At 48.7% G+C, this 13391-nt stretch overlaps 2 protein-coding genes across 2 annotated transcripts; both read right to left on the reverse strand.

Annotated features, from left to right (window-relative positions):
• Positions 1-53: 53 nt before the first annotated feature.
• MYG1 (MYG1 exonuclease) lies at positions 54-7738 on the reverse strand. The gene is made up of 7 exons (XM_019960462.2): positions 7490-7738; positions 7197-7309; positions 4516-4675; positions 1171-1323; positions 926-1048; positions 627-808; positions 54-475 (listed from the first exon to the last, which is right to left on the reverse strand). Exons 1-7 carry the CDS (start codon positions 7703-7705, stop codon positions 277-279), a joined length of 1146 nt encoding a protein of 381 aa, XP_019816021.2. The 5' UTR covers positions 7706-7738; the 3' UTR covers positions 54-276.
• A 605-nt stretch (positions 7739-8343) lies between these two features.
• On the reverse strand, positions 8344-12180 carry PFDN5 (prefoldin subunit 5). The gene is made up of 6 exons (XM_019960463.2): positions 12026-12180; positions 11717-11819; positions 11389-11420; positions 10200-10274; positions 10006-10111; positions 8344-8546 (listed from the first exon to the last, which is right to left on the reverse strand). Exons 1-6 carry the CDS (start codon positions 12095-12097, stop codon positions 8470-8472), a joined length of 465 nt encoding a protein of 154 aa, XP_019816022.1. The 5' UTR covers positions 12098-12180; the 3' UTR covers positions 8344-8469.
• Between the last annotated feature and the right edge of the window lie 1211 nt (positions 12181-13391).

Genomic DNA, 13391 nt, shown 5'->3' on the forward strand with positions numbered 1-13391 from the left:
CCAGTGAGTTGCACTGGGGTACACTGAAGGAAAAAAAAGGCATGGACTTAGGGTTTAAATCTTGGCTTTCACTTTTTAGTCACTCCTTGTGAATCTGGTCATTATTTACCCTTAAGAACTGGATAGTTTTCAAATGATTTGAAAGCAAAACTGAGAAAATACGTAGCACCAGCTCTGGCACATAATAGATGTTACACTTTCCCCAAATTTAAGCAAGCTCCCAGAATAGTGCAGGGGAGTAATAGAACATTATTTGGTCAGCATGAGATGGGAGTTTTATTGGACCATGGAATTTGGGGCAGGTGTAGGTGCTGGGCGCTGGGCCAAGGTGGCACGGGCCATGCTCAGGGCACCCTCTCGGGTACGGTGCCCACCAATGAAGCCGCTGGCATGGACAAAGATGCAGCCAGGAATTCCACTGATCTGGTCCAGGGCCTCATCCCGAAGACCCCTCCATGGCTCTAGCAGGGGCAACCTACGAGTGAGCAGAAAAGGGAGTTGGTGGGGGCAAATGGAGGTCGTGAGGAACTGGGAGAGGGGGAGCAGAGGCCTAGGTTAGTGGCTGCCTCCTCTGATGGGGCTGAAACATGCCTGAAGGGCTGCAGGGTGGACCCCTAGGCCCTCACCTGCTCTGGAACGAATGGGGCTCCTTAGGCACACACTGCACCCGCCACTGTCCAGCCTGGTCTGTGTAGATAACAAAGGCGATGGTCCCTGCAGGGGACAGCCCCAACTCCAGCTGATAGAGGTGCTCCTTCCAGGGGCAGCCACCCTTTTCCAGTTCTATTATCTCCCCGCTTGGGTCCACCTGCAAAGGAAGTGGAGCTGGCACAGACGGCTCAGGGTAGGAGCATGAGCCCCAACAGGCCAGCAGCCTGCCAGCACGAACTCTCTAGGGCCGCAGTGCCTCTTCCCAGGTCCATACCTGGAACCTCTTGGCCAGGGCCTCTTCCACCAGGGTCCGCGCTGGCAGCCAGCTGTTCTGGTAGAAATCTAGTCTCTGCAGGAACTCCTCTCGAACCAGGTCCATTGCACGCTTGAACCCAGCCTGGGAATGAGAACCATGGTGCTGGCCCGAACTAACTCTGCTAGGGCTCAAGAGGCCAAGCCCGCTTACTTCCTCCCCTGATTTTCACACACCTCAGTCTCTTTTCCCCAGGCCCTCCTTACCTCAGTGTCTTGGTTGGGCTGGTTCCAGGTGGGATTAAGCCGAGCAACCCTGGCGCTCAGCGTGGTGGTCAGCAGGTACCGAGGCTCTCCCTCCTCCCACTGGGAAATCCCATTATCCACCGCATCTACTTCCTCCACGAAGTTTTCATACATCTAAGGCAGCAGTAGGAGAAAGGCTCTGGAGGGCACTATTTGCATAAAGCTTTATAGATCTCAGAATGTATGCATATACAGTCTTTCATCTTCACAAGGATCCTGCAAGAATCTCCCAACATTACTTGGACGATGAGAGGGATAATTGCAGAGTTCAGCAACTTCCTGAAAGGCAGAGAGCATACAGCGCTAGGGCTGAATTCAGATCACCTGATTTCTGATCCAATGCTTACTCTGCTGCTGCTGCTGCTAAGTCGATTCAGTCGTGTCCGATTCTGTTTAACCCCATAGACGGCAGCCCACCAGGCTCCCCCGTCCTTGGGATTCTGCAGGCAAGAACACTGGAGTGGGTTGCCATTTCCTTCTCCAATGCATGAAAGTGAAAAGTGAAAGTGAAGTTGCTCAGTCGTGCCTGACTCATAGCGACCCCATGGACTGCAGCCTACCAGGCTCCTCCGTCCATGGGATTTTCCAGGCAAGAGTACTGGAGTGGGGTGCCATTGCCTTCTCCAGTGCTCACTCTACTACAGCTCAAAGCCCGAGCCAAGGCCAGCATGTGTGGGGAGGGGGCTGCTGTGTTCTGAACAAGGAAAGTCTTGAGTTCCATGATGGGCTCTGTGGGGTGGATCCTCATGGCTGAGGGCAGGTAAATCTCCAGCTGATCCACTTAATGAGCTACAGGAGGGTCTGATCAAGCACACCCATCAAGTGGGAGAAGATAAGTACTAGACATCAAGGGCTGGAATGTGGTCCCAGGGCAGCCCATGATGTACCACATGGCATCTCCTGAGCCTAAAGAAATGGTAGGATGCCTCAAGAATCTGGGGGCAGAAAAGGACATGGGATATCAGTATTTAATGCAAAACTGCCTTACAAAATAGGTCTACATTTAAACACATCTGTGGTATATAGAAAAAGTGCTACTCAGGGAGAGGTGGAAAAGAAACTCCTCTCTGCCCAGCACCAACTGGTCTGAACCCCCAACCCGAGGCTCCGTTAAAACTTGGGTGCAATTTTAATATCCAAAACATACAAACAGTCCACCAGGACTTCCCTGGTGGTCCAATGACTAAGATTCTGTACTTACAATACAAAGGGCCCAGGTTCAATCCCTGGTCAGGGAACTAAGATCCCATGTGCCACAGCCAAATAAATAAATAATGAATATTTTTTAAAAAAAACAGCTCATATAACCTAACATCAAAACCAAACAACCCAACTGAAAAATAGGCAGAACTGGATATTTTCCCAGAGAAGATCTACAGATGGCCAAAAGGCCATCAACATTACTGATTATCAGAGAAATGCAAATTAAACCACAACTGAGATATTACATCACACTTGTCAGAATGGCTATCATCAAAAATACCACAAGGAACACATGTTGCTGAGGATGTGGAGAAAAGGGAGCCCTTGTACACTGTTGGTGGGAATGGAGATTGGTGCAGCCACTGTGGGAAACAGTATGGAAGTTCCTCAAGAAGTTAAAAATAGAACTATCATATGACCCAGCAATTCTGGGTATTTATCTGAAACAAACAAAAATCCTAATTCTAAAAGAGATATGCACCTCAATGTTCACAGCAGCATCATGTGCAACAGTCAAGGTGTGAAAGCAACCTAAGTGTCCATCAACAGATGAGTGGAGTGTACAACAGGATATGACTTAGCCATAAAATGAAAAAAATAATGAAAATTTGCCATTTCCAACAACATGGATGGACTATAACAAACTCACAGACCTAACAAATGAGTGGCTACCAAAGGGAAGAGGGAAGAGAGGAGGAGCAAGATGGGGTTGGGTTAAGAGGTACAAGCTGCTGCTGCTGCTAAGTCGCTTCAGTCGTGTCTGTGTGTGACCCCATAGACAGCCCACCAGGCTCCCCCGTCCCTGGGATTTTCCAGGCAAGAACTCTGGAGTGGGTTGCCATTTCCTTCTCTGATGCATGAAAGTGAAAAGTGAAAGTGAAGTCACTCAGTCGTCTCCGACTCTTAGCGACCCCATGGACTGCAGCCCACCAGGCTCCTCCGTCCATGGGATTTTCCAGGCAAGAGTACTGCAGTGGGGTGGAGGTACAAACTACTATATGTAAAATAAATCATCGTATCCCTGGTGATCCAGTGGCTAAGACTCCAAGCTCCCAATGCAGGGGGTCTGGGTTTGATCCCTGGTTGGGGAACTAGATCCCACATGCTACAGTTAAGACCCAGCATAGCCAAAAAAATTAAATAAACGTTAAAAAAGAGAACATGCTTAAAATAAACAAGCTACAAGAAAATACTTTATAGCACATGGAATATAGCCAATATTCTATCATAACTCTAAGCAGAGTATAATCTTCAAAAATTGTGAATCACTATGTAGTACACCAGAAACATAATAAAACCTTGAGTATAATTTAGTTCAGTTGCTTAGAAACCCCTCAGCAGTAGAAGGGAAAATTGACCCAGGCAGTCTAAAACCTATTCCAGAAGCTCCAATTTAAACACTCACATTTATTCAACTCTTTTGGATCACACTAATGCTGTGTCATAGAGGAGACAGACAAGCCGAGACAGAGAACTGAACTCGACAGCCCATCTGCAAAAAATAGAGTTGACTGCATCTGAAGTTTGTCTTGTGAACTTCACAGGAGCAGGGTCAAGTAGCTGACCTCAGAATCATGGATCCAAGTGCATGCCAGGGCCACTAGCCCTTGTTGCTTCCCCAACCACAGCCACCTGAACTGCCTGCAGGGGGCGCTGGTGGAACCTGAAGAGGTTTTCATAATCAAACCCTTCCCAGTTTCCCAACTCACTGTGCCTTTGAAAACAGCAGTGCCTGAGATATGCTGCCCTCCACCTTCAGGGCAGCCAGCACCTTAGTCACATGCTGCCAAACGTAAGCAGCCTGGTCTACTTCCAAGTTGTTGAACAATTGTTTTTTATGTGTGTCAGGGCATGCTTTACAGTTTTCAAAGCCCTTCCCCATACATTACCTCATCCATGTCTCACAACCACCCGAGAATGGAGGCAGGAGAGATTACCCATCCCCCTGTGAGGAGACGGGCTTGACTAAGCCAGAGGGCGGTGGGCCAGCACAGGTCAGAAACCCTGACCTGAGCGTGGTCGTGAGTGTCGCTCTAGCCCACGGGGTGGAGATGCACGTGGGGGAGATGCACGTGGGGGGCATCTCTGTCCTTGGGTCCCCACCTTGTCATACAGGGTGCCCACCATGCCGTCCTCTTCGCTAGTGCCCAGCAACTGGGCCAGCAGCTTGTGCCCGAAGTGCAGATAGATGAGTCCCGCACTGCTCAGCTTGGTCTGCCATGGCTTCCCAGGGGACAGGGAGCTCATGGTCTCTGTGAAAGACCTGAGGAGCACAGGGAGGTGGGGCTAACGCCAACCGCCTCGGCTCAGCCACTGCATGCGCACGTGCAGGCACAGCGCGGTGGGGAGGCTGGGGAACACCGAGGGAACTGGGAGAAAGCCTGGCTGGGGAGGCTTTGGCTTGTCCTCAGGGGTTAACACAGACTTGAGTCTGGAGTCCCCATGCATCCGTTGGGCTTCCCTGGTGGCTCAGATGTCATCTGACAAGGATTAACTCGGTGCTTACAACATGCCCAGACTTTGTTGTAAACATTAGAGATGAAAAAAACTAAGATTCTGTCCCTGCCTTCAAGTTTATCTTCCTAAGGCAGATGTACAGGGACACGTGGACACACCTGGCCACACACCGCCCCCCGTGCACACTCACATGAGCAACCAAAGGAATGCTCCAGCCGGTTATAAACAAGGAAAGGGCTCAGGAGAAGAACCTTCAGGTCATTCTTGGAAGATGAATTAGTGGGTGTGTGGCAGACACATAAAGGGGGAAGGAGAAAAGGCATTCCAAGTAGAGGGAACATGTATAATGCCTAAGAGAAAGGTATCCATGGAACCGCAAGAAAGCAGCTTGGGATGGGGAATAAGAGGCAGAAGATAAAGCAGGAGCTGGACCAGGGCAGGCCTTGAATGCTACACTTCAGAGTCTGAAGTTTATCTGTAGGTAAAGAGGAGCCACTGAGAGACTTTAAGCCAGAGCACGTCAGAAAGAGCACTGTGCCAGCCAGCATGGGGAAGCGATCCAAGATCACCTGCAATGATCCGGGTGAGTGAGGAAGGCAGGGGCTTGAACAGCCTTGGGACAGAGGGTACGGAAATGGTATGATAGTTCTTAGAACAGTAGAAACCACAGTAAATACCAGTCCATCAGAATCACAAAGGAAGCTCATTTTTTCATTCTAATGATTTTTATTATTAAATATTAAGTAAACACAAAAATACCTATAAAATACTCATAAGGTATAAAGACTAATAACAATAATGTCCCAGAAAAGATTCAGGAAGAAGCAAAACTAAATAAATAGTTGATGCAAACAGATAAGACGTATGTGCTAAACTGTACCCAAGAGCATGCAAGGCCATGATGAGCACAAAATTCAGGATGCTGCTTACTCCTGGGGAGGCGGGGATGGGATGCGGAAGAGGCACAGGTACAGGTGCTAAGATCATGGTAATGGTCTACTTCTTCGGCTGGGAGATCGGTTCATGGGTGTTCATTCTATGTTTTATATACCAGAAATATTAAATATATTGTTTTACATGTCAAATATGGCACACTTTTTTAAAAAGTATATAAAATCATCAGAAAAAAAGAAGCACTCAATTATGTCAAGTGCCACAAAGAAGTCAGTTAAGTGAGAGGGTTAAGGTGACAGGTCAGTCAGTTAACCCTCAACCGGCAACCTGAGCCTGGCATTGAGGTCACTGGTGCCCTTTCCACCAGCATTTCCGGTAGAGGGACTGGAAAAGACCTGGCTGAATGAATGATAGGATGGATAAAAGGAATGAACTCAAAGAAATGTGGAGCCAGGGTCAGCTCTTCTTTTCAAGAATGCCTGAGAAGTGAGGGTGAGATTAGGTCGTACACACCGGGAGCATTCCCTCTCCACATCACTAATGAAAAGTAATATGTATACTTACATAAAAAAGACAAAGATAGGGAGGAAAGGAGAGAGAGAGAAAGAGAAAAACAGACTTAAAACCTCCTCATGATACCCCAGAGAATAACCACTTTAAACAGCGTGGTGTATGTGAGGGAGTGGGTCATGGGTTTTTTTTCAGTCCCTTGTTTTCAAGATGGGAGATGTGTAAACAGAGTTTCTTTCTTCAGGTAAGAAGTAGAAACACCAATATACAGATTCCCAGAGCAGGAAGTGATACATTGGAAAACAGAAGGGTTTCCTGAATTGGAAAGAGGGAGTTGATTCAGGAGTGAGAAACTGAGGAAGTACACGCAGGAAAAGCTCAATTTCTTTTGAAAGAAAAGAGACAGGATCACTCACAGAGAAAGTTTGATGAGGTAGGGGCTTGAGGAGAGGGAAAAAGATTGGAGAGGTACTTGGGATTCTGGCCTATCCGTGGACAAGAACGATTTCCCAGGGGTAGAGTGTCAATGACATAGAAGACAACACACAGCTGAACTATCACCACCTACCACAATCACGTGGGTCAGCAGTCTGAGGTAGGGTAGCAAGGGCACAAGAACGGATTAATCCCTGCTGGGGTATTCAGTGAGGTAAGGATAAGGCTGGTGGGAGAAAAGCCTGACTGAGCCAAAGAAGGAAGGGAGTCGGTAAGGGCCCCGGGGTGACCAAGGGAGGCCACGGCAGATGCGAGGGCTCAGGGAAGCACAAAGCCAACTAGATGGGTGCAGAGTAGGTGGCGCACTGGAAGCATGGGAGACAGTAGTCCCATGGGACTCAAGGACGAGGCGGTTCCCTTCGCTGACAAGAACCACGGCAGTGGCCTGGGGCACTGAGAAAATTAAAGAAATGGTAGTGAGTACTCACCTCTGGTGATGGTCATATCGGTGTCTCTGAGGGTCGTATTCGCCACCCACGTCTACCACGATGTCACAAGCAGCCAGTTTCTCGGGGTCTCGGGTCCGCACAATCTCTGCCTCCTGCAGGGGACACAGGAGGTGAGGGGGTTGCCTGGGTCACACAGGTAGGGGATTAAGGTTGGGCTTCCAAGGAGCAGAGGAGGGGAGAGGGGTGCTCGGACGGGACACCCTTAGGAGGACGCGGTCCACCCCGGAGATTTGGCGGCAGCCTCCGGGTCAGTTTGCGCGGCCTGTACCTACCCGGTACTCCGGTAGGAGGCGCAGCAAAGCGCACGCCAGCGCCTCATCGCAGTGGAAGGTGCCATTGTGCGTCCCGATTCGGGGCGGGGCCATGAGGTGGCTGCGGGGTCGTTTGGAAGGTGCAACGGGCTCCAGGCTGAGCTTGAGATGCGGGCTCCGGAGAGGTAGCGGCGGCAACAGGACACGCAGGAAACCGCGCAGGAAGCGGTGGCCCATACAGCTTTCTCCACGGGAAGTCAGTAAGGGAGCCGACCCGGAAGGGGAAACGCCTGCGCAGCCCCACTTCCGGTTGCCAGTTGTTCCTATGGCAACGGGCCGCGCAGAGAGGGCTTGCCGCCCAGCATTGAATTTTTTTATTATTGCTTTTATTTTACCCAGGGCTGGACCACTGCTTTGCCACCTGGTGCCCAAAGTTGCATTAAAAACAATGCTGAGAGGTCATACCTTGAAGCTTTATGATGGCATTTTCCGTCTTCTCAAATTTCTATACCACAGTTTTTAATTTTTAATATAAATTTATTTTAATTGGAGGCTAATTACTTTACAATATTGTATTGGTTTTGCCACACATCAACATGAATCCGCCACGGGTGTACACGTATTCCCCATCCTGAATCCCCCTCCCACCTCCCTCTCCCCTCCCCATACCATCCCTTTGGGTCATCCCAGTGCACCAGTCCGGAGCATCCTGTATCACCAGCATTGAATTTTGACTCCAGTTTCTCGCAGATTCCCAAGTGGAGCCCCCAAGATGAGCACTGCATCACTCCTGCTTATCAGGTTCCAGGCAGGGGCACACCCTCTCACCACCACCCTCCCACCTCCTCACCTAATGCAAGAAAAGACCACCACTCTGCCCAGCTGGCTCATTTATTAGCATTAAACACAGACCCTCTTCTTTCCCCATTCCAGGAAACCACGTCCACAAAGTCCCAGGCCCCAGAAGCAGGCACCCTCTGCCCCATTTCTGAAACAAGCTCTCAGGCCTTGGCGGTAGCCTGAGCTGCTCCCAGGGTTGTGAGCTGCTGAATCTTCTGGCTCATCATCTCCATGACAGCTGTGGAATAAAAGAAGAGTCAGACCCTGGGCAGGAGCTAAAGGGGAGAGCCCAGAGTTAAGGAAAATTGACAGGCAGACTACTACAGTTAATTAACTTTCAACACAGAGATTCACTGTAGAGGGCAAACACAACACCAATTTAGAATCTCAATTGTCAATAATATGAGATGTGAAAGTCGATCAGTCGTGTCTGACTCTTGGCGACCCCATGGACGGAGGATCGGCTCCTCTGTCCACGGGGATTTTCCAGGCAAGAATATTGGAGTAGGTTGCCATTTCCTTCCCCAAGGGCTCTTTCCAACCCAGGGATCGAACCCAGGTCTCCCGTATTGCAGGTGGATTCTTTACTGTCTGAGCCACCAGGAAAGCTCATATGAGAACCACTGGGATATAAAAAGGAACAAAATACAGTGTCAAATGAGTCACATATACCCAGAATATAATAATGTGGAAAAGATGTTTGCTTTTAGAACAGTGGTTCTTAATCCTGACTGTATATCACACAGGGAGCTTTAAAAACAAACAAACAAACACTGTTCTCTGGAATCTCACCCTACTGATTCACAGTTGATCCTTGAACAATACCTGTTTGAACTGTGTGGGTCCACTTACATGTTTTTTTCCCCCAGTACTAAATACTATAGTACGACATGATCTACAATTGGTTGAATCTGCAAACTTGAAACCGAGGATACAGAGGGGTAGACTATAAATTATATGCAGATTTTCTTCCACTTCACCAAGGTTTGGTACTCCTAACTCCCACATTGTTCAAGGGTCAACTGTAGTTGGTTTGGAGTCGCCCAGGTTTTCAAAAAACTATCTGCGTGATTCTAATACGCAGCCAGGGCTATAACTGCTAGTAGTTGGCTGCTGCTGCTGCTGCTGCTAAGTCGCTTCAGTTGTGTCCGACTCTGTGCGACCCCATAGACAGCAGCCTATTAGGCTCCTCTGTCCCTGGGATTCTCCAGGCAAGAATACTGGAGTGGGTTGCCATTTCCTTCTCCAATGCATGAAAGTAAATAGTGAAAGTGAAGTCACTCAGTCATGTCTGACTCTTAGCGACCCCATGGACTGCAGCCTACCAGGCTCCGTCCATGGATTTTCCAGGCGAGAGTACTGGAGTGGGGTGCCATTGCCTTCTCTGAGTAGTTGGCTAGTTATGGCTATATTTCTTTGCTGTGTTCATTTACATGCACCTGCTCCCTCATTCCATCCCCAATAAATAGGAACTCAAACACAAAAACACATGATTTCCTTTCTCTAAATTTCTCAAGCACCAAAGGCAGTGGGTATGTTAGACACAGAATCTAAGGAGTAATGCATCAAGATACCAAACAAAAAACCACGGTTTTAATCCAGCAAAGGGGATACTCCCTCCCATGGTTCACACTGCAATCCATGTCTGTTATTATGGAGGCAGAAAGGGTCTGAAGAGGTGTCCAAGGCAAGCTTACCCTGTTTCATGGCGTGCTTCTCCTGCAGAGCTGGCTGGATTTTTTCCATTTGCTTGGTAAGGAAGTCTATCTTCCTCTTGAAGAAGTCCTTGGCATCCTCAGCTGTCTGCAAGGTCAGAGTGAATGAGAGGTAACCCATTCTGTACGCCAGCTCTCCCCCTCAGAGATGCATTCTTATGTTCCCTTCCACTCACCTTCTCTACGTAGTAGCCAGTTCCCACATCGATAAGCACATGTTCCACATCATGTAGCTTCCCGGGGACATACATCTGAGAGGCAAGGATTAAGGGAAAACTAGCCCAGTATGAGTCATGATTCCCTGTCAGCTAGTTCAGCTTGACCTACCAACACCCTCCTTTTCTAAAAAGGAGGCAGGAATTCCCTGGAGGTCCAGTCACTAGGAGTTACTGCTTTCACTGCTGGGGCTTGGGTTCAATCCCTGGTAGGGGAACTAAGATCCCACAAGCCATGGGATGGAGTCAAAAAAAATAAACAAACAAACAAAAATTTAAAAGGAATAAGCTACAAGGCACATCTGAAGGCCTACAAACTCCACATGAGGAGAGACAGGGAAGCTGGTTCTTTATGGAGAAAAATCACATGTGCTGATCTTGTTCTGATCCCATCTGCCATCCTGCAAGCAGTTCTTACAATTCTTACCATTATTCCTTCCAGAAAGACTAGATATTAGAGCAATTAGAATGATAGATCATTAGAATGACAGAACAGGATAATTTTTTCCTGCTGCTGTTAAGTAACAGAGTGAAAAGCCAGCCTCACTTTCTCTTTAACACTCCCAGACATGAATTAGCTAATTCCTGATGGATTTAATGTTGATTATTTAAGTAATCCCTGCTACACTGCTATTCCTGTGTTTCCTTTTCAGCCTGTCCACTCTCAGGTAGTTTATGGGTGCCCTATTGCCATAACTTGCTCACTCAAGTAAAACATTCAACAGCTAAGACATAATCCAGGTTTCTTAGTAACAATAGTTAGGAATAAGAGCCATAATTAAACTGAAATTGAGGATTAATAAACAGGACCAACCCCTTTGTTTCCAAATCCTCTATTCTTCTATTGCTTATGTTTTCTAAGTTACAGTAAAAACGTAAACCACCAGTTCTACCCCCCTACTAGGTTATATCCTCAGAGCAAAGGGAAATAATCACACCTCAATTCTAAATACATACATCTGGGTGCTCACCAAGCATTAATTAGTTCCTGGCCTTAGGTTAGACAGCAGAGCTAAGCTTGTGTTAATAGCGGTCTCAGAACCATCTAGGCACTCTGGAATAATCAATATCTCCCGCCCTTTTTTTGAAGGTTGTTAGGTGTCAGGGAGAAAACGAGAGGGCAGGGAAGAGGCTCCTGCGGAAAGGATACAGAACTCGTCAGTGGGACAAGTAATTCTTTCCCTGTGAAAGCAATTAAGACAAACATGTGGGGAAGGTTGGCAGCTCCAACTTTAAAAGGGAGTTTCAAAACGGCACGGCGCCCGAAAACTATACGAAAAGGACGAACAGGGGCAACAGGAGCAGAAAAATATCCTGGACATTTCAACTCTAGATAAGCAACATGCAAAGGGCTCCTGCAGCGACAATACGTAATGGACTGCTCTCTCGTCTCAGGTAAGAAAACTGGATTAGGAGGCGGGAAGAGAGAAGCCGGCTCGCCGCATCTCCCAGGTTCCCTTCGCACGCCTACCCCGTACCCTCGTTGTTTTTCTTCAGCACGTTCAGACAGTCCTTGGCTTCCACATACTTGGTCTGAACCACCTTGAGCTGGGCAATGGACGTGGACAAGAACTCCACTTCCTACAGAGAACAGGAATGAGGGTCAGGGTTGGGGCTCGCGGGAGAAGCGGGCACCGCCAGACAAGGGGCGGGTCCTGGGACGGGGTGGGGATTTCGCCTGGGAAGGGAATTCTCCCCAAGAGGGGAGGAATGGGGGGCAAGGAAGTGCGGGCTGCGGGGGGAGGAAAGTGAGACGGGAAAGGGGTGCTTTCGGAGCCTGTTCCCACCTGGTCCAGTTGGTTCTTGAGCATTTCTAGCTGCGGCAGATTCAGCTCGGTGATGTTAACTGACTGCGCCATGTTGGGAAGGAGGGCTTATGAAGCGGAAACCCTCCGGGAGAGCAACGCTCTAGCCGTCTTCTGCGTATCTCGATGGCTACGCCTGGAGGCCTCGCAGCGCTAGACATCTCTATGGTCCTTCAACCCGGAAGAGAGGGAAACTCGCGGCGGGGCGTGGGGTGCGGAATCTTCGGCGTGACTCCCCTTGGAATAGAAAGGGCTGCGGCGTTTTCTTTTCACAAAATGTCCCAAACCTCGCATAATCAAGTTCTAACAAACAGGATCCTTATGCTCAAGAAACTTCATCTTACTCAGGCCTTGGGACTTCCCTGGTGGTCCAGTGGTTAAGAATCCGCCTGCCAATGCAAGGGAAACGGTTCCATCCCTGGTGCGGAAAGATCCTACATGCCAAGGATCAACAAAGCCCCTTGTGCAGCAATTGCAGAGCACCGCCCCCGCAAGGGGCAGCTACTGAAGCTTGGGCGCCTAGAGCCTGTGCTCGGCAACAGAGAAGCCACCGAAATAAGCTCCCACTCCCTGCCACTAGAGAAAACCCGCACATCAACGAAGACCCAGCACAGACGCACAGATACACTATAACCACAGCCGGTGGTATAAGCCTGGTGACAACAGGCAGGGAAGAAGCCTGGGAAGTTCAAGGAGCAAGGGACAGGGGGGACAGTAGTGTTATGAAAGGGATGTTTCGCGCAGATGAAGCAGAGTCTGGCGGTTGAGAGAACAGGAAGGAGGCACATTATCACTCGGAGTACAGCAGTAGCTTTATTAATCAACACAGTGTTTTACCATGTGCTAGAAGTGAAGGATACATGAGTGTAAGATATATAGTTCTGAGCTTAACAATCTAGTTGGGGAGAGGAAAACCATACGTAAGTTGCAAAACTTCCCAATGTGTATGTGAGTGTGTACGTGTGTGTGTGTTGTTCAGTCGCGTCCAACTCTTTGTGATCCCATGGACTGTAGCCGCTAGACTCCTCCAGGCAAGAATACTGGAGTGGGTTGCCATTTCCTTCTCTGGGGGAATCTTACAGACCCAGGGATTGAATCCAGGTCTCCTGCATTGCAGGCAGATTCTTTACCATCTGAGCTACAAAAACTCTCCAGAACCTGCCGCTAAAGTGTCATGGCACTGACAAGTGTTAATAGCTGAATGTGGGGGAAGGACAATATCCACTTTGGAGGGGGCAGGGCAACCGAGGCAGTAAAGCTAATGTCATTCCGAGGATACCAGAGGCAGTAAGTCAAGATAGCTATGAGTGTACCTGGCCAAGACATTCTCAATGGATCTATATCTATG

Source organism: Bos indicus, chromosome 5, assembly GCF_029378745.1.
Source record: "Bos indicus isolate NIAB-ARS_2022 breed Sahiwal x Tharparkar chromosome 5, NIAB-ARS_B.indTharparkar_mat_pri_1.0, whole genome shotgun sequence".
In the NCBI taxonomy this organism is placed as follows: domain Eukaryota; kingdom Metazoa; phylum Chordata; class Mammalia; order Artiodactyla; family Bovidae; genus Bos; species Bos indicus.